The 20,880-nt window shown below is 55.5% G+C and overlaps 1 protein-coding gene across 7 annotated transcripts in view; it reads left to right on the plus strand.

Annotated features, from left to right (window-relative positions):
- Window positions 1-18,977, plus strand: part of IGSF9B (immunoglobulin superfamily member 9B) — a 38,437-nt gene extending 19,460 nt beyond the window's left edge. For 4 of the 7 annotated variants that reach the window (XM_071798753.1, XM_071798754.1, XM_065855842.2 and 1 more), the window contains 9 exons: window positions 1,302-1,477; window positions 1,752-1,978; window positions 2,139-2,223; window positions 3,549-3,710; window positions 4,405-4,450; window positions 5,536-7,161; window positions 14,948-15,069; window positions 15,392-15,631; window positions 16,183-18,977. In XM_071798753.1, the coding sequence (XP_071654854.1) occupies window positions 1,302-1,477; window positions 1,752-1,978; window positions 2,139-2,223; window positions 3,549-3,710; window positions 4,405-4,450; window positions 5,536-7,161; window positions 14,948-15,069; window positions 15,392-15,615 (2,668 nt within the window). In that variant the 3' untranslated portion in view covers window positions 15,616-15,631; window positions 16,183-18,977. Of the gene's footprint in view, window positions 1-1,301; window positions 1,478-1,751; window positions 1,979-2,138; window positions 2,224-3,548; window positions 3,711-4,404; window positions 4,451-5,535; window positions 7,162-7,550; window positions 7,874-8,551; window positions 8,729-14,947; window positions 15,070-15,391; window positions 15,632-16,182 lie in introns of those variants that run through there. The other 3 variants (XR_011735641.1, XM_071798757.1, XM_071798756.1) reach the window with 3 other exon arrangements.
- Window positions 18,978-20,880: the final 1,903 nt, after the last annotated feature.

Below are 20,880 nucleotides of genomic sequence, written 5' to 3' on the forward strand. Positions count from 1 at the left end.
GTGGTGCTCTGTTGAAAATGTCCTCGGGAAAGGTGTTTGCACCAGGCTTGCTTTAGGGAATTCACAGTGTGCTGTAGGGACCTGGGAGGCCACATTCTCCTCTTGCTTCTGTGGTCGTCGGTGTTGGAAATGCCAGCCCTGCTCCCCAGGGCCACCGCAGCGTCCCCAGTGCTCTCCATCACTCAGGACCTGGCATTTACCCATCCTCACCCCTCGCCATTGCTTGCTGGCCCGCGGCAGCGCCAGGGAGAGGGGATGCGAAGGTGGCGGGGTGAAATGCCACCAGGAAACCCCATCTGTGCCACGGGGGATCCTGGCAGCCGTGGTCCCAGCCTGGGCCGTGATGATTCGGAGGTTTTCCTGCCGGTTTGGTGGAGGCAAGCTGCACGTGCATGGCTCTCCACCGAATTGCTTCTTTCTACAGCTTGCTACCGCTTCTCCCACCTCACCTTTTGCTCCCTTCACAGCGACGTTATTTGTCTTCGCTCCGTCTCTTACATCCCACTCGGTGGATTTACCTGGCTGTGTGCCGGTGGCTATAGATGTGCCCACTGATCTGTGCAGAACAGCCCTTCTCAAATCCTCTGCGGACACCGCTGAATCATGCAGCTGAGGGCTGGGACTCCCTGGAGCATTTCTCTAACGTGGGAACCAATACTTGCAATATCATTGCAGCGCAGTGATGCTGCGTTGGGACATGGGGCTCTTTCACCATGGGGCTTCTCTGCGTTATGCCCTGGGTGGTGTTGGCAGCCCCTGACTTGTGCAGATATGGCAAAAATGATGGTTTAGTTAAATGTCTTTTGTGGAATTGCATGCACAGGGCTGCGGCTGAGGGACAACTTGGCTCTGGCTCAGGAGCTGTTGAGGTATAAATGGGAACAGGGCCCATCTCCTGCTCCAGCTGTCCCCTTTGCAGCGCTCACTGGAGCAAAAATGCACTGGCTTCCCCTTTAGCCCGTGGGATCTGATGGAGATAACTCAGAGTGGGGCTGGTGGCTCCGCTTTTGTCCCTGGGCCTGCTCAGAGGGTGCAGAGGGGAGGGCTGGTGGCTGCATCCTCACAAGCTGGGGGGTGCTGGTGTGGCACGAGGGGATGGTGCCCTGAGCCTTGGCATCCCCGTGTGCGCCATCCCCGAGCCAGCTCTGGAGCTGTGCTGGCTCCACGTCCATACCCATCGCTGCTGTCAAACCAAACCATTGCTCAGGAAAGCTCCATTTTCGCTCGAGAAGTTAACGCTGCCTCTTTGTCCTCCCTGTCGAAGGCGCCGTCCCTGAGGATGCTCCCTTTTCTCTCGGCAGGGTGAAGCGAGCCCAGTTTGGCCCCCACGACTGGCTGTCTCTTCCTGTGCCAGCTGGTTCCAGTTGGCTGCTGGTGGATACCTTGGAACCAGAGACTGCATACCAGTTCAGTGTCTTGGCTCAAAACAAGCTGGGCACCAGCTCCTTCAGTGAGGTGGTCACTGTGAACACTCTAGGTAGGTCCTCCATGGGCACATGGGAGGAGGGGAAAGGGGTTTAGGAGGCCACCAGGGAGGAGTGTCCCTTTGCCTTGGTCCTTGTGTCCTGTCTGCCACTTTTGCATATCTGAAATAAGACAGAACATAGCAGAGGTGTGCCCTGAACTTGCAGAAAGCAGGAACTGCCACTGTGATCCATCGGCCGCCAATGGGACGCACATAGAAGAGCATCCTCTGCGCTTCCCCTCACCCCATCTCATAGGTGTCCCTGTCCCATCTGCTCTGTCCCCAGCATTCCCTGTAACAACTCCAGAGCCTCTGGTGTTGGTTACCCCACCGAGGTGCCTAACAGCCAACCGGACACAGCAAGGCGTCCTCTTGTCGTGGCTTCCTCCCGCTAACCACACCTTCCCCATCGACCGCTACATCATGGAGTTCCGCGTCGCGGAGAGGTGGGAGATCTTGGATGATGGCATCCCGGGGACCGAGAGCGAGTTTTTTGCCAAGGACTTGTCCCAGGTAAGCAGGGGCTGCCCAGACTGTATCTCTGGTGTCACACCATCTGCTGCAGCTCTGGGAAAGCTTTTGGGGTGGCTCGATCCCTCTGCTGGGGTCTTCAAGGAGCTGGGCAGGGTTGGAGGCTGTGGTTGGGACCTGATGGGTGTGCTTGGTGTTGCAGGACACCTGGTACGAGTTCCGGGTCCTGGCGGTCATGCAGGATCTCATCAGCGAACCCAGCAACGTTGCTGGTGTGTCCAGTACAGGTAAGGGAGTTGACTTGTGCTCTCTTGTGCCTTCTGCCTTCTTCTACCTCCAGCTGTGGGAGCGTCTTTGTTTCTAGCGCTCAGGTCATGCGTCAGTACTTATTTACGGCAGTTCTTGTGCTTTTGCCTGAGATGCTCGGACTGTGAGCTGTGCTGATGGGGACACATTTAGAATCAGCGTCCTGGGCACGCTGATGGCCCCGTGCAAACAGACCAGGGGCACTCAGAGCGGGTGAGGACAAACCACCCCAATTAGTCCTTCCCATGGAGTGTAGCGTTGTCAGGTGTCCGCTGGTGCAGAGGGGCAGCGCATCTCAGCCCTGCAGGGTACCCGGAGAACAAAGCTCTGCACAGCCTGGAAATGGGAATGAGAAGTGCAGAGAGGGAAGCGTAGCACTGCAGTGCAGAGTCCGAGGAGGGGGGAAAAAAACCTTTGCAACAGGAGACTGCAACACACTGCAGCATCCGCGGGTACCCTGTGCCTTGGTGCAACTCGGAGGATGCTCCTTGAGCAAGGGATAGATGAGGATGTGTGATTGTGATGGGGAAGGGAAGGGCGGAAGGAGGAGGGGGATGCGGCAAACCCCGTTTTTATGGCTCTGGAAAAGCCGAGGAGCCACCCAGCTCTCTACACGGTCTGTCTCTGCCCCCAAGTGGTACCGGCGCTGTGCGGGGAGCTGCCTGCTGCAAGCTACCGCTCGCTTGCCCTTGCTCCTCTCGCAAGGTTTTCCTGATGAGGTTTGGCAGCTCCCGCGGGGTGTGCGTGTGCCCCGGCCCCCGGCGGCTGCTCGGCCAGGCTGAAGGACGATGCTCCCAGCAGGAGAACGTGTGCTTGACCCTGCGTGTGAGCGCCCGGCAGAAGAGCTGCTGTGTGCTGCGTTTGCATCCGCAAATGCCTGCAGCTGAAGCTCTGCTGGTGCTTCGGGTGTGCTCATGGTTAGCGAAGGGGTGTGATGGGGGTTTGGAGGCCAGTTTTCAATTAAAGAGCTGAAGAATGTTGAGAAAGGAGAAAACACCTTGTGCTGCTGCAGCAGGTTGTAGCTGCAGGTTTGGTGCAGTTGTGTGTGCTTATACATAAATGCGTATTTGTGTGGCGTGGAGGCTTCTTCCCTGAGGGTCCACAAAAAGGTTTATATGGTGCAAGGCTGGTGAATCCCTCGGCACTGGCCTGCAGCAGCGCTGACTGTTCTCCCCATGCGGATTGGAAGCAGGGGCTGTTTTTGAGATTATCATTCCCCGTACCAGGAATGAGCTTTGCCCTTCACGCTGGGTTAGGTCCGCGGGGAAGGCGGCAGACACCTGATGGTTGGTTTTTATTCCCCCAGACGTATTCCCTCAGCCTGACCTGACGGACGAAGGTCTAGCCCGCCCGGTGCTGGCTGGCATCGTTGCCACCATCTGCTTCCTGGCTGCCGCCATCCTCTTCAGCACACTTGCCGCCTGCTTCGTCAACAAGCAACGCAAACGCAAGCTCAAGCGCAAGAAAGGTGAGCTCGTCCCAGGTGTGCTTCCTTCCTCCTCGTCCTCGTTCCTCCTCCCTGTTTGTGTTGTGGTGGTAACCTTGTCCCTGTCTGTCTCTTCTTCCGTCCGTGCGCGTCCTCAGGTGAAGCCCTGAATTCATCCCCTGGCTGTGCCTGAAAGCGTCTGTGGTCGGGAGCGGGAGAGGCAGGGTGGGTGACGAGGTGACAAAGAAACTAGCTGGGGATTTCCGAGGGAGTGCTCTCACGTGGTGATAACTCCTAGAGCCGGGGGCTTAGGGCTTGGGGCATCCTCTGGGTCAGAGGTGGGGGGATTGCTCCCCGGAGCTGGGCTTTCCAGCTCCATCCCACCCGCAGCAGGGGGTGTCCAACAGCAAAGGAGACCCTGCTGCTCCTCTTTGCGAAAACTGGGGCTGCCACCACCTTGCAGGAGCGTCTGGCAGGGAAAAGGGGGTTTGGGGAGCCATAGAGGGCAGGGAAATGGGGCTCCTTCTCCTCTAGCCTGCGGGACTGCGGTGACAGGACGGGCAGGACCCGGTGTCGGGAGCTGTTTGTTGTCAGCAACCATTAAAACACTGGAGCAATGAAACCTTGGCCTCTCTTTGAGTGTCTTTTGTTGTCTTGGTGTTGAGTTTGTCTTCTTGTTGTCATTGTTGCGCCTCCTTAGCGTTCTCTCTTCTTTCCCCTTTTTATTCTCTTCCAGACCCTCCTCTCTCGATAACCCACTGCAGGAAGAGTTTGGAGTCCCCGTAAGTATCTGTCTTAGATGCAGCACAAGGCTGTGGGTCCTCAAGGTGCTGTCTCCTTCCTACAACTGTTGCAAGGCTCAAATGGAAATGTCTGACCTTGTTTGGTTGCTGCTGACAAATGGTTTTTGGTGTTCCCTGACCTTGTGGGCACACAACGGTTCACAAGAGACAAATGGGCTTTGGAGCAGAAAGCAGCAGGGACGAGTGCAGCAAGCTTGGTGTAGTTGTTGAGTCATTCTCTGTTGGCTCTGTTTTTTCTTGGGAAATTCAGGCAATGTTACACTCACATAATTTCTCTTCCCATGAAGAGTGCCCCACTGAAGCCTCTTGCCTCCTGTGTCTGAAGTTGGTGGATCATGGTGCTTACACAGCCCATCAAAAGCATGTCTATCTGATAAACAGTGGGAGCATCTCCCCAGTGTGAGCTCGAGAGTCTGAGATGTGGATGCCTCATGCTTTGGCTCCTGAACTGTTGCAAAACGTCCCGGTGCTGGTTGATCTTAATCTTGCTTTTTTTGTTCCGTCCTCTGTGCTGAAATAATGGTACCTGCACCGTCTCTATTGGTTCTACTATCATATGCCTTTCAATCCTGGTTGTCTGAGGTTTTCTGGATAGGGATGAGCAAACTAATCCAATGCTTGCTGCCTTTTGAGGCTCTTGAGTGTTGAGAACAGGGAGAAAAAGTTGGTCTGCCATGGTCTGCTGGCATCTCCAAGTGAGATGCTGCGTTCCACGGGAGGGGACGTTGGCCTGATGTCCTTCCTCTTGGTTGCTTTCCTCGGTGCGGATGGCTCAGGAAGCTTCTTAAGGATTTGGGAGTGGGCTCTGGATCTTGTCTTTCATCCTGCTGGGGCCGTGGATCTTCTTGCGAGGTGTTGGTGTGACCTGCCTGCCGTGGAGGGGATGCTGAGCGTTCTGAGCTCCACTCCCTCTGCCCCTGGTTACCCCCCCAAATTTCTCCTAGTGGTTCTTCTTTTGCAAACTGGTAGCACTTGGTTTTCCGGATGTGTCCGGTGGGCAAGAAGACCTCTCCTCTCCCCTCCAGGTGACCGACCCATCTCGGTTTTTCTCCTCTGTGGTCCAGGTTGTCTTCCGGCAAGGTGAGTCCCGAGAGCATCCGCACGCTCCGTCCCCCCTCGGAGTCCTCGGACGACCAGGGCCCCCAGGCCAAGCGGATGCTGAGCCCCACCAAGGAGAAGGAGCTCTCCCTTTACAAGAAGACCAAGCGAGCCATCAGCAGCAAGAAGTACAGCGTCTCCAAGGCAGAGGCCGAAGCCGAGGCCACCACCCCCATCGAGCTCATCAGCCGCGGGCCGGACGGCCGCTTCGTCATGGACCCGGCGGAGATGGAGCCCTCCCTGAAGACGCGGCGCATCGAGGGCTTTCCCTTCGTGGAGGAGACGGACATGTACCCCGAGTTCCGGCAGTCGGACGAGGAGAACGACGACCCCATCGTCCCCGCCTCTGTCACGGCTCTGAAAGCCCAGCTCACCCCTCTCTCCTCCAGCCAGGAGTCCTACCTTCAGCCACCAGCATACAGCCCCCGGTTCCACCGGGCGCTGGAGGGTCCCGGCGCCCTGCAGGCCACCGGCCAGGCCCGCCCGCCGGCCCCCCGGGCTTTCCACCACCAGTTTTACGGTTACCTCAGCAGCAGCAGCCCCGGCGAGGTGGACCCGCCGCCCTTCTACATGCCAGAAGTCAGCCCGCTGAGCTCGGTCATGTCCTCCCCGCCGTTGCCCGCCGAGGGGCCCTTTGGACACCCCACCATCCCCGAGGAGAATGGGGAGAACGCCTCCAACAGCACGCTGCCCCTGGCGCAGACCCCCACGGGGGGCCGGTCCCCCGAGCCATGGGGCAGGGCCGAGTTCCCCTTCGGCAGCCTGGAGCCGGCCCCCGCGCCGTTCCCCCACCAGCTCCAGCCCTGCGAGGCGGGCGAGGGCACCCAGCCCAGCGGCTGCCTTCCTCGGGGACCACCTCCTTCCTCCCTCCAGGTGGTCCCCGCATCCTACCCGGGCATCCTGCCCTTGGAGGCACCAAAGAGCTGGACCGGCAAGTCGCCCGGCAGGGGACAAGCCTCGGTGGCCACCACCACCAAGTGGCAGGACAAACCTATGCAACCCATGGGATGTCAAGGGCAGCTAAGACATACCAGCCAAGGTATGGGCATACCCGTGTTGCCTTACCACGAACCGTCCGAGCCCGTCGGCCCCAGCGGCACAAGCACATTCAGCCTGGACACCAGGTGGTACGAGCCCCAACCCCGACCTCGGCCCAGTCCTCGGCAGGTCAGGAGGGCTGAGCCCAGTTTACATCAGGTGGTGCTACAACCTTCGAGGCTTTCTCCTCTGACCCAAAGCCCCCTCAGCTCCCGCAACAGCTCCCCGGAGCTGACTGCCCGTGCCCGGCCCCGGCCGGGCCTCATCCAGCAGACGGAGGTGTCGGAGATCACCCTGCAGCCCCCCGCCGCCGTCAGCTTCTCCCGCAAGTCCACGCCATCGACGGGATCCCCCGCGCCCAGCAGCCGGGGGGACAGCCCCAGCTACCGACCTGCCACCGCCTTCACCCCCGTGGCCACCGGCTACTCCGGCTCCCAGGGCTCCTCCCTGCCCGTGGACACCATGGATGTTTTCGGAGACATCCCCTCTCCCAGGAGGGCTGGCGAGGAGATTCTCCAACCGGAGCCGACATCCACCACGGTAGCTGCCACGGGGTAAGTGTGTGACCCCCGTGGTGCCCCCCCATCCCCGGCCCCTTCCCGGCTTCCCTCGCCCCGCCTCACCCGCTCCCTCCAACTCCCTCCCCGCCATCGCCATCCCAACTCGTAGGGTCTCTCTGGGCGTGCTGCAGCATCCCTTTTGGAGATAGCGACCCCGCGGGCTTTGCTAGGAAGAGGCCGGTGCCGCGGGTTGTGTGGCCGCTGCCCGGAGGAGCCGGGTTTTAGGCAGGCGAGCCTCCCGGTGCCAGCACCGTGCTTGCCTCCTCTCCTGGGGAACCCGGAGGCACCGTGACTTGGGTTACGGGCCATCTGCCAGGCGCGCAAAAACCTGGCTCGTGTAGGTAAGTGTCCTGGTGTCACTGGCGGTTGTTTCCTTCTTCTAGCTACTGGCTCTTGGCTTTCTTCGAACGTTAGGGCCGCTGCGCCTCTTCTTCCTCCTCTTCCTTCCCGCGGAGTCTAGAGAGCTTTAATGCATGAACAGAAACAGCTATCACGGTCGCCGCCCCACCTGCAAAAGGGATGCTGCAGCCCCAGGACGCGGGCAGGGAGAGATCAAGGACTTAGCCACACCAGCAGCATGTCAGGAGAGGAGGAAAAAAATAAACACTAAAGTAACCCCAGCGGAGATCGGGAGGCTGCCGGCACACTCAGATCCTGCCCTAAAGAGGGATGTGGCTGCACTAGACAGTAGCGGCTGGTTTTCCAGGTACCAGGGTTGCTCCAGGCAAAAAGCGTCTCTCTCTCTCTCTTTCTCTCTGTATTTCTCCTCTTTCCCTCCATCTTTTGCAGCACCTTAGAACCCGTAGCCGTGCTTTCGTCCCATCTTTTCGTCTCGCTTCATTTTGGCTTGTTGTCTGGCGGGGTCAAAGCCCCCTCTGGCTTGTGGCAGAGAGGACTCGGGGGGCTTGGGCACCCCGCCCCGCGGAGCCGGTGTCGTTGGAGGTGTATGGAGAAGAGACGTGTGTTTTGGGGAGGGGGGAGGCGGCGTTTCACCCCGCAGCGCCCTCCACATTTCACTCCCACCCTCTGGTACCTGGAAGCGTTATGGCCTTAGAAAACCCCTCCGGCACGGCTGGGGTGCGCAGGGGCAAGGCAGGAAGGCTCAGGGCAGAGGATGGGGAGGGAGAGGAGCTGAACGAGCCTGAAACAACTTCTTGGTGCCTCTGGAAAACACAGCTACGGAGTGATGCAATTAAGCACGTAGATGTAGGTCCATGTCTCCCAGCCAGGGCACCCCGAGGAGACCCAGCTCCAGGAGAGATCCGTGTTAGAGCAGCACTGTTGTCCGTGCTTTTACGCAGTGTATCCATTCGCTTTGTTGATTATTGTTTTCTTTTCTTCTTTTTTCCTTTCTCTTCTGTTTCTTTCCCCCTTTCTTCTCCAGCCTCGTTTGGTTTGTGTTTCAGTTTGGTTTCTTTCCCTCCTTTTTCCTTTGGAGTTGTTGACGTGCTGATGTGTTGCGGAGCTCGGCTCCTTGCGGGTGTTGATAACTGCTTTGTTTTTGATTAATCTCAGCTATCTGGGCAGTGTTGTCGAGACAAGCTTCTCCTCAGCTCAATAGGTAAGGGTGATCCATGTCCGAAAGGATGGTGTGGGTGCTGTGGAGGGTGGCCGGGAGCGGGGCATGAGAGGGGACACGGAAGGGGCTTTTCCAATACCATCTCTTCCTTTAAAGGGGAATAAGGAATCGGAAAACACTAGGAAACACCTCTGGACGCAGAGTCTCTGTGGCTTTTGGGTTTCCCCTCCCAGCAGCATGCTGCTGCTCCCCTGCCTTTGGGGGGGGTGGCGAGGCTGGAGAGCCCGGGGTGGCCACCGTGTCATGGTGTTGGGCCAATGTGCTGTCTCCCCATGGCCGCCGTTCCTTGAAGGACAGCGACACGTGGCACACTCGGCCCCGGCAGGAGGGTTGTGCGGTGTTAGGAAGGTGCCTGTGGAGGTGGAGTAGGTCCAAACCAGGAGGAGCTCCTGGTCACCCCCTGGAGCCTGTTAAAACAACCAGCTGCAGACAGCGCTCTGAGAATCGGGCTCCAAAATCAGTCCCCACTTCCAGTCTAGAAAACGGAAAATTTCGTTCCCATCAGTACCTGGATCCATGTTTTTCTTCCCAAGTCTTCTCAATCACGGAAAATAGAAGTCTTTTTTCCAAGATGGTTGGCAGCAGCCTAACTACAGTTTCAGACTGGTTTGTTATTCTCAGAGTCACATTAAAACCCCCTCCTCTCCAAAATACTCCTTTTAGAAAGCTTTAAGACTTCCTCTGCCCCAGCTGTAATTGAACAGCCCTAAGCAAGAAAGGCTCTCCCAAGAAAATACCTCTCGGGCCGCCTTCGCAGGGCTGGTTTCTTAGATGCCCGTGGACATCCTGGAACTTGGATGGAGTAATCGGGAGATGGTGTTCAGACCTTACAAGCAGAGAATATCACTGAAACTGCTAAAGCCAGGTGAGACAATAGTAATTCCTGATGCCAAGGAGTGGGAATGCTGAGCCATTTGGCCATCACCAGGCTGGTTATGGAAGGAGAGTTGGGATTGCAGGTTGGACTGTTTCCATGGCCTGGCCATGCCCAAGCTTCCATAGGACAGGTCTTCCAGAAAACCGAGGCTTTGCTGGTATGGATGGGAACAGTTAAGGTCCTGGCCAGTGTTCTCCTAGCAGCCTGAGCCCATTTGAGCCTTGCACCCTTCAAAGCTCTGAAGCACTTGACCACCTTGTTCTAGTGTTCTCCTCTGCTGATCCCAGAGCAGGGTGTCCCATGAAGAGCAAAGCTTGGTGAGATCTGGACTGTGCCAGACTTGTTGAGCAACGGGGAAGCCCTCGGTGAGGACACAGCGGTTTCCTCCCCTCTTTTTCCATGGTGTTTCCCTGCCCTGGCAGCATTAGGGACGTGAGTGAACGTGGCTTTGGCGCAGCAGAGGTGAGTCCAGGCTCACATCTGAGTTCGGTGTGGCTCCTGTTGCTGGTGACGGGTGCTGTGGGTTGATGGGGTTTCAGGAGCATGGTCACATCACCCAGCAGGACATCTGCTGAGGAGCAGCCCTGCGTCCTACTCCGAGATGCTGCTGGGGACCGGAGTTACAGTGGTGACTCCAGAGCCATTATCCGTAAAAAGGGGAAAGCCAGAAGAATAAATCTCTATTTAATAAGCAAGGAATCCTGTAAAGAGCCCAGCCAAGTAATTTCTTGATGATTTGGGGTCATAAAATTGTCAGTGCATGCAGAGCACAGGGATTTTTATACCAGACCAGCCAGATTTCTGTACTGCAGTAATAAAAGCTGAGAGGAGGAGAGGGAGAGGCAGTTTGCGGGCTTGGTGGTGGCTGTGGCACAGTGGCTTTTGCTGGGTGAAGGCTGGGTAGTTTTTACTGACTGGCAGAGATAAATAATGCCGTTAGTGAGTCGGCACGAGCGGTTTTCCCATCTTCTTCTCTTGGGAAGCGGCGCGCGGTGACGCATCTCCTGGCAGTGCTGAGTTAATGGTTGGGCTTGATGATCTTCAGAGTCTTTTCCAACTAAATCCTATGGTTCTAATGGGGAAGAGGAGGCTGTCTTCTCCCTGCAGAGGGAAACCCAAAAACCACAGACGAGGCACCGAGCCCCCGTGCCCCTCGTCACCGCAGCCTGTCCCGGTGCCGGGGGCTTGATCGCGGCGAGTGACAAAGGGACGTGGGTGCCGGGCGTGCGGGAGGATGAGCACCTCTCGCTCCTGCTTGAAAGAAAACAGGTTCCCCTTTAAAGACTGTCCATGTGCTGATCCTCTGCATGTGTTTCATGCCTCCTCCCGCTTGGAGAAGTTGTGAGTCCGCTTGTCTGAGTGCGTTTTTCTTTTCTTCTTTAATTATTATGATTTCTTCTTTTCTTTTCAGTCTCTTTAATTTACTTATATATTTTTCTCACTCTTGTTTTTCATTTATCTTCCTCTCTCCCTCCCTTCCCCGTTGACTGTATCTCCCTCTTCCTCTCCAGTCCGGCCCCTTTTCCCTCGCCCTCTCTCCTCCTCGTTCCTCTCCCCTCAGCATGGTGAAGTCCCTCGTGTAGGTGAGTTGTGGTGCCTACAGACCTGGAGAGGGGACCCCCCCTTTCTCCGGTGTGCTCCCCACTGTGACCAGCCCCTTCCTCCCTCATTGTGGTGCCTTGGCAGCAGCAGCTCTGGGGCGAGGGGCCGTCGCCGCCGTGTTTCTCTAGCACCTCTCGCGATGGAGGATCTCAAACGATGTGCGATGGCATCTTGGGATGGAGGCAAAGGGGGAATTCCAACCAGCAGGACATCTCATGGGATTACACTTGAGGTGAAGCCTCACGCAGGAGAATTGAGCTCTTTGTCTGAGGAGGATGAAGGCTTGAGGATGCGGTGGCTGAGACACAGTGGGCTTTGGTCCAAGTGGATGCTCTAACTGGTCCAAGTGGGTGCTCTGACCTGTCCAAACCATTCCTGGATGCCACTGTCTCAAGGAGAGGAGGAGACAGGGAGTATCTCTTGAGACCTCCACGAGATTAAACAGATGTATTGCGCCCTTGAATCTCCTGGAGCCTTATTTTACATGGGTTCCTCCTTTTGGGTGGAAAGAGCTTTAGTGATTCTTTCATGTTCCTTCTCCCTTACGTCTTTGCTTTGGATGTGGAAAGACATTTGAAGAAGAGCAGCTGAGATGTGTGGGTGGGTTGGATGGCTCTTCTCCTCTGGCTATGTCCTCTGTCCTGGAGCTCTCAGAGGTCCCTCGGTACCTTTGTGGCCGCTCCAGTGCCTCTCTGTCCATGCACTTCAGACTCTTGCTCATTCAGAAGGGTTGTCCTTTGAGTACTCGAGGAAAACCACTGCTCTGGGTGTTTGTGGCATCTCAGAGGCTCACATCAGGAATTCACATGTGCTTCTTGAAGCTGCTGTGCTTGGCTCCACACTGAAGACTCGAGAAGTTCACCCTCCTCTCTGAACCTCTCATCTGTTGGTGTTCAAGGTATCTCTTGTTCATGGGCAGCTGCCCAAAATGTTACCTCTGAGGGCAGGAAGAGGCTTTTGGCTGAGCTTAAAATGAAAACTAATTGGAAAGAATCAGAGTCCTTTGAAGAAATAAAGGGTGGGTAGAGCAGATAAAATTTGGCTGGTGAGTAGCATCATTTCATCCTCCTCTGTATCTCTTCCTTGCCAGAGGTCAGACAGTATTTATAGCGACACGTGGGTTCAGTGCGCTCGCTGCTTGTATTTGTGTGTATAAATACAAGTCCAATTATGGAGAGCTAGTGGAAATGAGCTTCAGGCAATTTCCTTGTAATCCCTTGTGTAAATCTCTCTAATTTTGTCAACGTGCCACAGCAGCATCTTCTTAGAAGGAAAAAAAGAATGGAAAGAGCAGGAGCCTTGTACAAGTTGAGCTTCAATCAGATGAGCAATGTTGTCTGGGTGGTAGGAATGGGCAGTGGAAGGCAGATGCTGGTGGCTGGGACGGTGACAGGATTGCCAAGCTCATAGAATCATCGAATTGGGGATATAAATGGGAAGAGCGTGTGCCAGGGGGGCAGCTCAGCAGGTGGTGCCCAAACCAAGCTCGGAGGCACTGCTGGCAGCATCTCTCTTGGGAAGAAGACATTTGAGCACCACAACTGTACAGGCTTGTAAACCTCGTCTTTCCGATGAGGGAAAGCTCTCACTTGGATCCAGCCAGCAGGATCACCAGCTTGTCAGATGAGCTGCTTCATCTTCACCTGATGTGCTGCTCTGCCGAGAGCTGGAAGAGAGGCTCTCCAGGTGCCTTGATGTCTCTGTTGCGATGGGAAACATGAAAAGGGGCTTTTCAATACCCAGCGTTTGGGTTTCTGTTGTATCTGCTGTGCCCCAGCTGCTTCATCAATTCACACCGCACTTCTCTTGACGCTCTGCGACGCTGCTAGCAGAACTGAGCTGCTTTGCGATCACACACATCACCAAAAACAACTACTCCCCGAGGGGAAAAAACATCTCTTGGGAACTATTTGCGTGTGCCACTCCAGCTGAAGTATCACTGCTCGTCGGCCGCTGGGGATCTCGGACGTGGAGCCCAAGGGAGGTGAGGAGCTCCAGGCTCACGTGGGTGGACGTGCTCCTGTACCGCAGCCCAGGTGTGCCAGGCCCTGCAAAAACCAGTGTTTCTGCAACGCCGGATGGCTCCCGCATTACTGACAGAGCAGGAGCGAGACGGATGAGTTTGTCCGTGTCGTTTTGGTGACAAAGCAGGAGTCTGAATGCACCGATGCTGCCTCCTTGCACTCAGCCAAGGTGACTCTTCTACCTGCCCACCCAAGCCAGGGTTTTGCTGATCCCTTCCCTGCTCACAGGCACCTGAAGATGCAGGAGTTGCCATCAGCGCTGTCCTCTGCGTGGCTGTTTTGAAAAGGTTTGGTCACTGACCTCCAGTGACTGAGTTGTGAGAGCAGAAAAGTGTATTTTCTTCCTTTGAAGGGTAGGACAGGCTTGTTAGAGGCACGCTGGTTTAAATCTCCAGGCTTTGCTCTCCAGAGCCTGGCTTTGAGCTTTGGCTTTATTGCAATGAAAGGTGCTTTGTGGACGCTTCCCCTGTCATCTCTGGGCACCTCGTGTTGCAGCCTCTGTGGTGATTCAGGCTGATCCCAGGTTGCTACCTGTGGTGTCTGCTGCCTTTGCTCAGGCTACTCCTGTGGCATTAGGTGTTGGTGCACCTTGGAGGGACGTGGGAGCGAAATGGAGAGGGGGAAACAAAAGGGAAAGCAGCAAGAGGGGGGGATGCTGTGATGCGTTATAGATGAGAGCTGAACCGATGCTCTCCTAAGGAGGTTTTGCCCTACTGCCCTGCTCTCCACAGCAGTCATACTGTCCGGCCCTTGGATGGGAAGAGCAGGTACAGTGAAGAAAGTAGAGTAAGAAAAAAACAAACCACCTTTTTGCAAAGGGGAGATGACTTAACCTTGAGCTGGTTCCTGTAGAAGAGTTATTCAGGGGCTAAGACTGGAAAACTATCCCTCAAAACTGCCGTCTCTCCTGCAGGAAACACCCCATTGCAAATCCCCTCCTTGTCCCTGGCTATAAGACCTTGTCAGTGTCGTCACTTCAATGTCCTGTCCCGCAGGGCAAGAAACCCCAGCTCCCAGCCTGCAAGCATTAAGGAGTGGATACTCCTGTGCTGTTGCGTCTCTTGTTGCTCATAGCAGGGACCTGGGAACGAGGTACCGCTCCCGGCTGTGTCGGCCTGTGCCCTCTGTGTCCCTGTCTGTCGTGTGGCCCCTGGTTGGTATATTTTGGCAATGGGAGCGGGGCTGGACCCTCCCTGCTGTTGTCTGCCCTGGGTGGCTCGTGGTGCCCGTCCTGGTGCTGCCGTGCCGCGTCTGCCTGTCTCTTCCCCTCTCTCCATCCCAAGGGGTTTCCCACCGCTTCCCCAGAAATGCCTTATCGGACATAGGATCTGCCCCGTCCTTTTTTCATTTGATTTCATTTATTTTTCCGTTTAGCGGTGCTGGGCATGGCAGGCAGGTGAGCTGGGGTGCCGGCAGCTCTCTCAGGCGTTGGATGGTGCCGGTGGGACTGGCCGGGCTTGCGGCACCACCTGGCGATGCGGAGGAGATGTAAGGGGACAGCAGGGGACACGCTCGGGTGCCTCGCTCCCCCTTGCTCCAGCACATCTGGCTGGCCCCGCTCCCTCGGCCTGGGGTTCTCACCTTCTCTTTTTCCACCGCAGAGCTGGCTGGGTTCGACCGATCCCCCACCGGGGACATCTGGAGGCTGCGAGCGTGGCCGAGAGCCACTGACGGTGCCTGTCTGCTTTTCCTTCCTAGAAAACGTCCATCTCCGTCCGGGGACGCTGCTGCACCTGAGAGGCTTGAAGCTCTGAAATACCAGCGGATAAAGAAGCCCAAAAAGTCATCCAAGGGCTCTTCGAAATCCAGAAAACAATCCAGTGAGTGCAAGGGCCCCATGGTCCCCAACAGCCAAGCCCCAAAAAAGTGGTGGCTCCTCGAGCTGCTCACTCACACACTGTCCCTCCCCTGCTCTCCCCCTGCCTTCAAACCCAATTCCCCTTCCACGCATCTCCCATCTTGAGTGATTTTTGCTTTGGATTTTATTTCCGTGTGTTAATTTAATTTTCCCTGATGCCTAACGTGTTCCTTCCTTGTCAAGTAGCCGGGTGTGGGTCCAGGCTTGGCGTAACCCTCCCCCTTAGGGCACACAAAGCCCACCGCTCCCGGCTCCGGTCCCATCGCCTTCTCTCCCTTCCACAGACGGCTCTGCCTCCCAGGTTCAGCACCTTCCCAGCTCTCAGGTACTGTGGCCTGACGAAGCTGTCTGCCTCCGCAAGAAGAAGAGACACCCTCGTCAGGACCCCTTCGCCCGCCTCTCGGCGCTCAAGGACGACCTCTGCCACCGCCAGCTCCCCGAGGACCAGACAGCCATCCTCAACAGCGTGGACCACGAGGACACCGCCGGCCACGCCACCTTGCTTTAAACCTCGGCCCCAGAAGGTTAAACAGGGGGTGGAGGGAGCTGACATCGCGCCGTGGGGGGGACGGAGAGATGGGGGGGGAAGCCCCTACGCTGTGCCGCGGGGTTTGTGTTTGGGACAAGCTTGGGGGGACAGGGAGGATGCTTGGGGTTGGGGGCTCCTTGGATGCGCTTCTCCCCCCACCCCGGATGGTTGTGGTGGGGTGGGAAGCTGCGGGGAGGACGGGGGGTGTTGCACCTCGGTTTGGGAAAAGATCTCTAGGGTTAACAGGCGTAGACGGAGCTTTTGACGTCTGCTTCTGCAGCGCGCGTTTAGGGAGAAAGTGTGGGATCGAGCAGCTGGCCCTCAATCGCCGGAAGAAATTAAATGACACGGGGCGTAATTAATTGACAAGAAACTAAGAACCCAGACGGGAACTGGTAATCCCATGAATCTGATTACGATAAAAACATGACCAAATAATCCCAGGAAAACTGTAATTGTGAAAATCTCCCTGCCTCCCCCTTCCCAGCCTCCTTTTATGTGAAGATAACAGCAACAAAACCATCCGTGACATCTTTCCTTACCTAGCTCTGAAAGGGAAAACCAGAAAGACCCCGAGCCTTCGAATCTGTTTGAGATGTGAGAAATCACCGTTTGTCTGTGCAAATGCATTTGAGCCTTGTTAACGTGTACTCACCACTGCGGGCGCGCAGGTATGGGACTGTTCTCATCCAAGGGTGTTTTCCCCCAAAGTACGGTGCCTGTCAGCTCTGATGGGGGTGGTTTTGATTAATTCTTCCTGACGCTCCGTGTATCACTGGCAAATATTCTTCAGTGCCGTGTAGTGTGATTTCTGACTACGGTAACATTTGTAATCTTGATTCATAACTGCAAAATGGGGAGATGTCCCAATCAAATGGGGTTTGGTCCCAAAAAGCCTCCGTTGGCAGATGCTGAGCCCCAGTGAGCGTGGCTGGAAAACCCCCAGCTCTGCGGATGGAGACGGATGGCTCCTCGGAGCGACCGCGCAAAGCTAAGCTCAGCATTTCGCGCCAGCTTAAAGCACCTTGCTGCTGGTTTCGCTGTTTTTCCCCTTCTTTCTCCTGCTCCAGCCCGGCCGCGTTGGCTGTGACACCCGCCGGGGCTGTGTCCCCTCCCTTTGTCCCATCCGAGGAGACCCGCTGTTCCCCTCTCGGTAATGCTGTTCTAACTCTTCACCGGAATGTATTTCCTCTTCAAAATACTTAGGGTGGGTTTGTCGGCCGGTGGTTTTCTGGATTGCATAGGCCTTTATATTTTATTTGTTTTGAGCAGGAAAGGCGTAGCCCTCCCCGAGAACAGCCGGGCTCGCTTTCCTGCTCTGCCTCCACTCTCTGACTGCGTGGCCTTGGGCAAGTCACTCAACCTCTCTGTGCCTCAGTTCTCCCATCTGTAAAATGGGGATAAGTCATAGTTGAGCACTTCGGACAAGCACTTGGTCGCCTGCAGACTGCAAGTGCTCTGTAGATGCCAAGTGCTAACACCAAGTGATCCCTACCTTGAAAATATTTAGTGGTTTGTTTGGGGTTTTTTTGAAGTGGTAAAATGAGCCGCTACATCCAGGTTTGCACACTTCTTCCTCTGCGGTAAAGTGCTAAACCCTCCAGCCTGCCTGGGAATAAAATACCAAGTGTTTCATGCGGATATTCTTGCTTTGAGTGGATTCAGGCTGTAGAAGAAACGTCAGGAGAATTGAAGAGCCTGCAGGCATGTTTTTTGCCCCAGGCCCTCCATTTGCATACAAAACATTTGTTTATTCCCAGGTAGAATTGCCAAGAGATTCTCCGCAATCTCGCCTTTAATTCTACTTTGCCTTGGTTATTGCTCTTGCTGCTGGTTGAACCTCAAGGGGCTTAGATGTTTGGAGAAAGACGTGATGCTTTCGGCCAGGCAGCCAGGATACGGCACTCCAACCACGCCACGCTCCCCGGGAGCTTTTAGGTTGGATCCTGTTTATCATTCTGCCTCAAAATATCTGGTTTTGGAGGCTGTGCTTCATTTCCCAGCAGGATGCTCGGAAACCCGCGGCCACGGAAAGCAGAGCGCCGTGTCTTTTCCAACCTCGAAGCCCTGACGTAGGTTTGAACCACTTGACAATGAATCTGCTCAATCGATAATGAGATCTTTCTGAGCTTTAACAACTTTGTGTAGATGGTCTTCAAACCGTGAGTAGGTTTGTCTCGTGAAGGAGGGAGGGTCTCGTAGAAACGCCCCTCTCTTCCCAGCCTTGCACCAGGGCTTTATATCAAGTACGTGATGAGTGACCTAATGTAAGACCCTCAACCATCAGAGTGAGAATTCAACGTCGCTAACAGTATGACTGCAAATTTCTTTTATTTGAGTGTGTTTTAGGGTTTCCCCCTAGAATCCGCTCGGATCTGAATTGATTTAATGCCATTTGCCCGCTTGGCAGCGGGGGGAATAAAAACCAAAACCTCTGCCTGGTTAACTTCAGCTCGCCGGTAACTTCAGCAGTGCGGCGAGCCGGCGTGGTACGGTGAGCGATGCAGTGACGGGCCGGGATGCTCCCGATGGACAGGTGACAATCGGGGACAGGGGACACCCCGGCTGGGGGGAGGCGTGGAGGCTTCGTGCTGCCTGTGCCACGGTTCACTTGCTCTTCCTTTCGCTCTCGTTGCCTCAACCTCTCTAACCGGGGGTTGCTTTTTCATTTGAGTGCTTTCTAAACTATTTACGATGCCTGTTTGTATGGGCGAGGCCGTGTCTTCAGGCTCCTGAGGTCGCTACCTCGGGACCGTGCCCCCGTCCCGTCTGAAGGAGCTCTAGAGGACTTTGGAGCGCAGGGAAGGTTTGACGGAGCGCGCCGGCTTGCTGGGGTCAGTCTTTTGAGAGTTGTTTTCCTTTTGCAGGTGTTTTGAGCCGCCGGGCCCCCCCTGCTTTTCATGGTCCTCGACCTTTAGAGGCTGGAGCTGCAGCCCTCTCTCTTTCAGCCGTGTACCTGCCACGCTGCTGGAGTGGGGAGTCCCGCCCGGGCGCCTCGTGGAAGCGGCTCTTCCCTAAAAAACCATCCTTAACTCCTTTCCCCGCTAGACCGAGTTACCTTCCGATAGACTCGGGCTGTGCTTTGGCAGACGGGCTCACCTCTTGCTTTGGCAACCTCCTCGCTTCTCCCAGCCCTCTGGTTTCCATGCCCTTCTCGCTCCTTCTCTCCTCCCGCGGACCTGGGACGTCGAAGCCGTGTCAGACGATGCCAAACGCTTCCCCCATTTCATCCCTGTTCGAACTCCGTTTCGCTTTGGTGGTTTGCAAACACAGCTGCTGCTCCATTTTTTTTTTTAATTTTTATTTTTCCTTTCATGCTGCAAAATATATGTTGATTTTTATCTTCCTGGGCCAAACTCTCTTATTTTGTAAGCTTGTCTGAGGTAGAAGGCTCTTGCTTCACCACTAAGCGTGCGATTCCTCCCTGCACGGTGCAAGCGCGGTGTGTTCCATTAGGTCCCTTGGAAAATCCTGGGCCATGGTGGAAAAAACACCTCTGAATCACAAGAATATTTGTCCCTGGGCGCCAGCCCGGCTTTGGGAGGTACTTGCTGCGAGGTGGGGATGCTCCAGCGCCGTTTTTGCGCCGCCGTGGGGTTTTGCAGGATTCGGCAGCCCCAAAGTGGGGGAATGATGTGGAGAGGTAGGTATAGGAGTGTCGCCGAGACCCCTTGGAAAGAGGGGATGCTGGGGGGTGCCCCCGCACCCTCCCCATCACACCCGTGGCAGGCGGTGGGGCAGGGAAAAGGCTTTGCCTGCTTGTCCAGCGGGAGCCACTGAGAAATCGGCCTCTTGTTTTTAAGGTCATTTTACCCACAGAAGCTTGGTTTGGCAATGTTGATGTGAAAGAAAACGCAGGTTAGTAAGTGGAGAGAGGAAGGAGCATTTGGGGCTCGTTTGCGGGGCCCCGTTTCGGTGCCTGCCGTTAACTGCATCCGCGGGCACTTGGAGTGATGGGTTTGTAGGATGGGGGAGCTGGAGGGTCTGTCACCCCTGGCTTGGGGGCTGGTTTGTGGTTGCTGGTGGACCCCAGGCTGTTGATCTGATGTTTGTCTCCCTTTATAGCTGGTTCAGTGCCCCCCGCTTTGGGGGAAGGCTGGAGGTGCTGGTGTTTGGTTAGATAAATATAAAGGGAATAACAACTTGGCTGTACTTACCTCCAGGGCTGTTGAGGGCTCAGGGTTTGTGCTCAGTCATGTCTCATGGCATCTGGGCACAACACAGGCATTCAAGACTTATCGCTGCTGGTATCTTGCAGCTTGCATTAGGACAAAATCTGTTTGGCATTTTGCTTTCTCCTCCTGCTGCAGGCAGTGATGTAGATTTGGGATTTCTCTGGGGTTTGGGGCTGGTTTCAGCTGTAGTTCTTGGCTGAGGGTATTTCTGGCGAGGCCGGACCGGCTGCCTTGAGGGATTTCCGTGTGGCCCCAGGCTGGCAGAGCCACTGCTTTTCATGGAAGGAAATCTTTTCAAGGAACCGGAGTAAAACGCACTGTAAATATGAGATATAATAAATACATAGGGAAGCGTAGGACAAGGATAGATAGGTATGCAGAAGTCCAGTAGATTTGCATGTCGGGGGTATGTTTGTCTGTAAGGGAGAGCGTTCAGAGCTGCGGTGGAGGGGATGGATTGGGATGGGTAAAGCTGGGTTGGGAGCAGCCAGAGCCGGGGATTTAGGAACAGACAGGCACAGCATCCCTGTGCATGACCTGCATCCCTGCTGCACACAATAAGATGGTGTTGTTTTATTGTTATTATTATTCCCCACCTTTTTTTGCTTTGTTCATCGTATATGACTCCCCTCAGGGCTGTGATGCTGAGAAGCAGGAGGGACAGGTCCTCTCCTCTGCGTGACCGACGCACGTGGGGCATGACATGGGCCAGAGGGCCAGAGACGTCACGTTGCCTCATCTCTGGTGCAGTCGCTTAAAGAAAAAGCATCACCGTGCAGAAGCCCTTCTCTGAAGTCCCTCTAGATGCTGCTCTCCGGTTACTCATGTGAAAGCATTTTGCTTTGCTTCTGTTCTTCCCAGGAAAGCATGAGTCAGAAGGGATGAGAGGGGTACAGCTAAATGTGTCCCTCGGGCTGAGGAACACGGCGCCGACCGTGCCAGCCGGTCCCAGTGGTGGCTGCTGGGCAGGACAAGATGTTCTGCACAGTGTCTTTTATTTTTCTTTTCTTTTAAACCTCATTAACGGGACTTTTAGGATCTGAAGCACAGAGGTAACTCATTCACCAGT

Source organism: Patagioenas fasciata, chromosome 24 (genome assembly GCF_037038585.1).
Source record: "Patagioenas fasciata isolate bPatFas1 chromosome 24, bPatFas1.hap1, whole genome shotgun sequence".
Lineage (NCBI taxonomy): Eukaryota > Metazoa > Chordata > Aves > Columbiformes > Columbidae > Patagioenas > Patagioenas fasciata.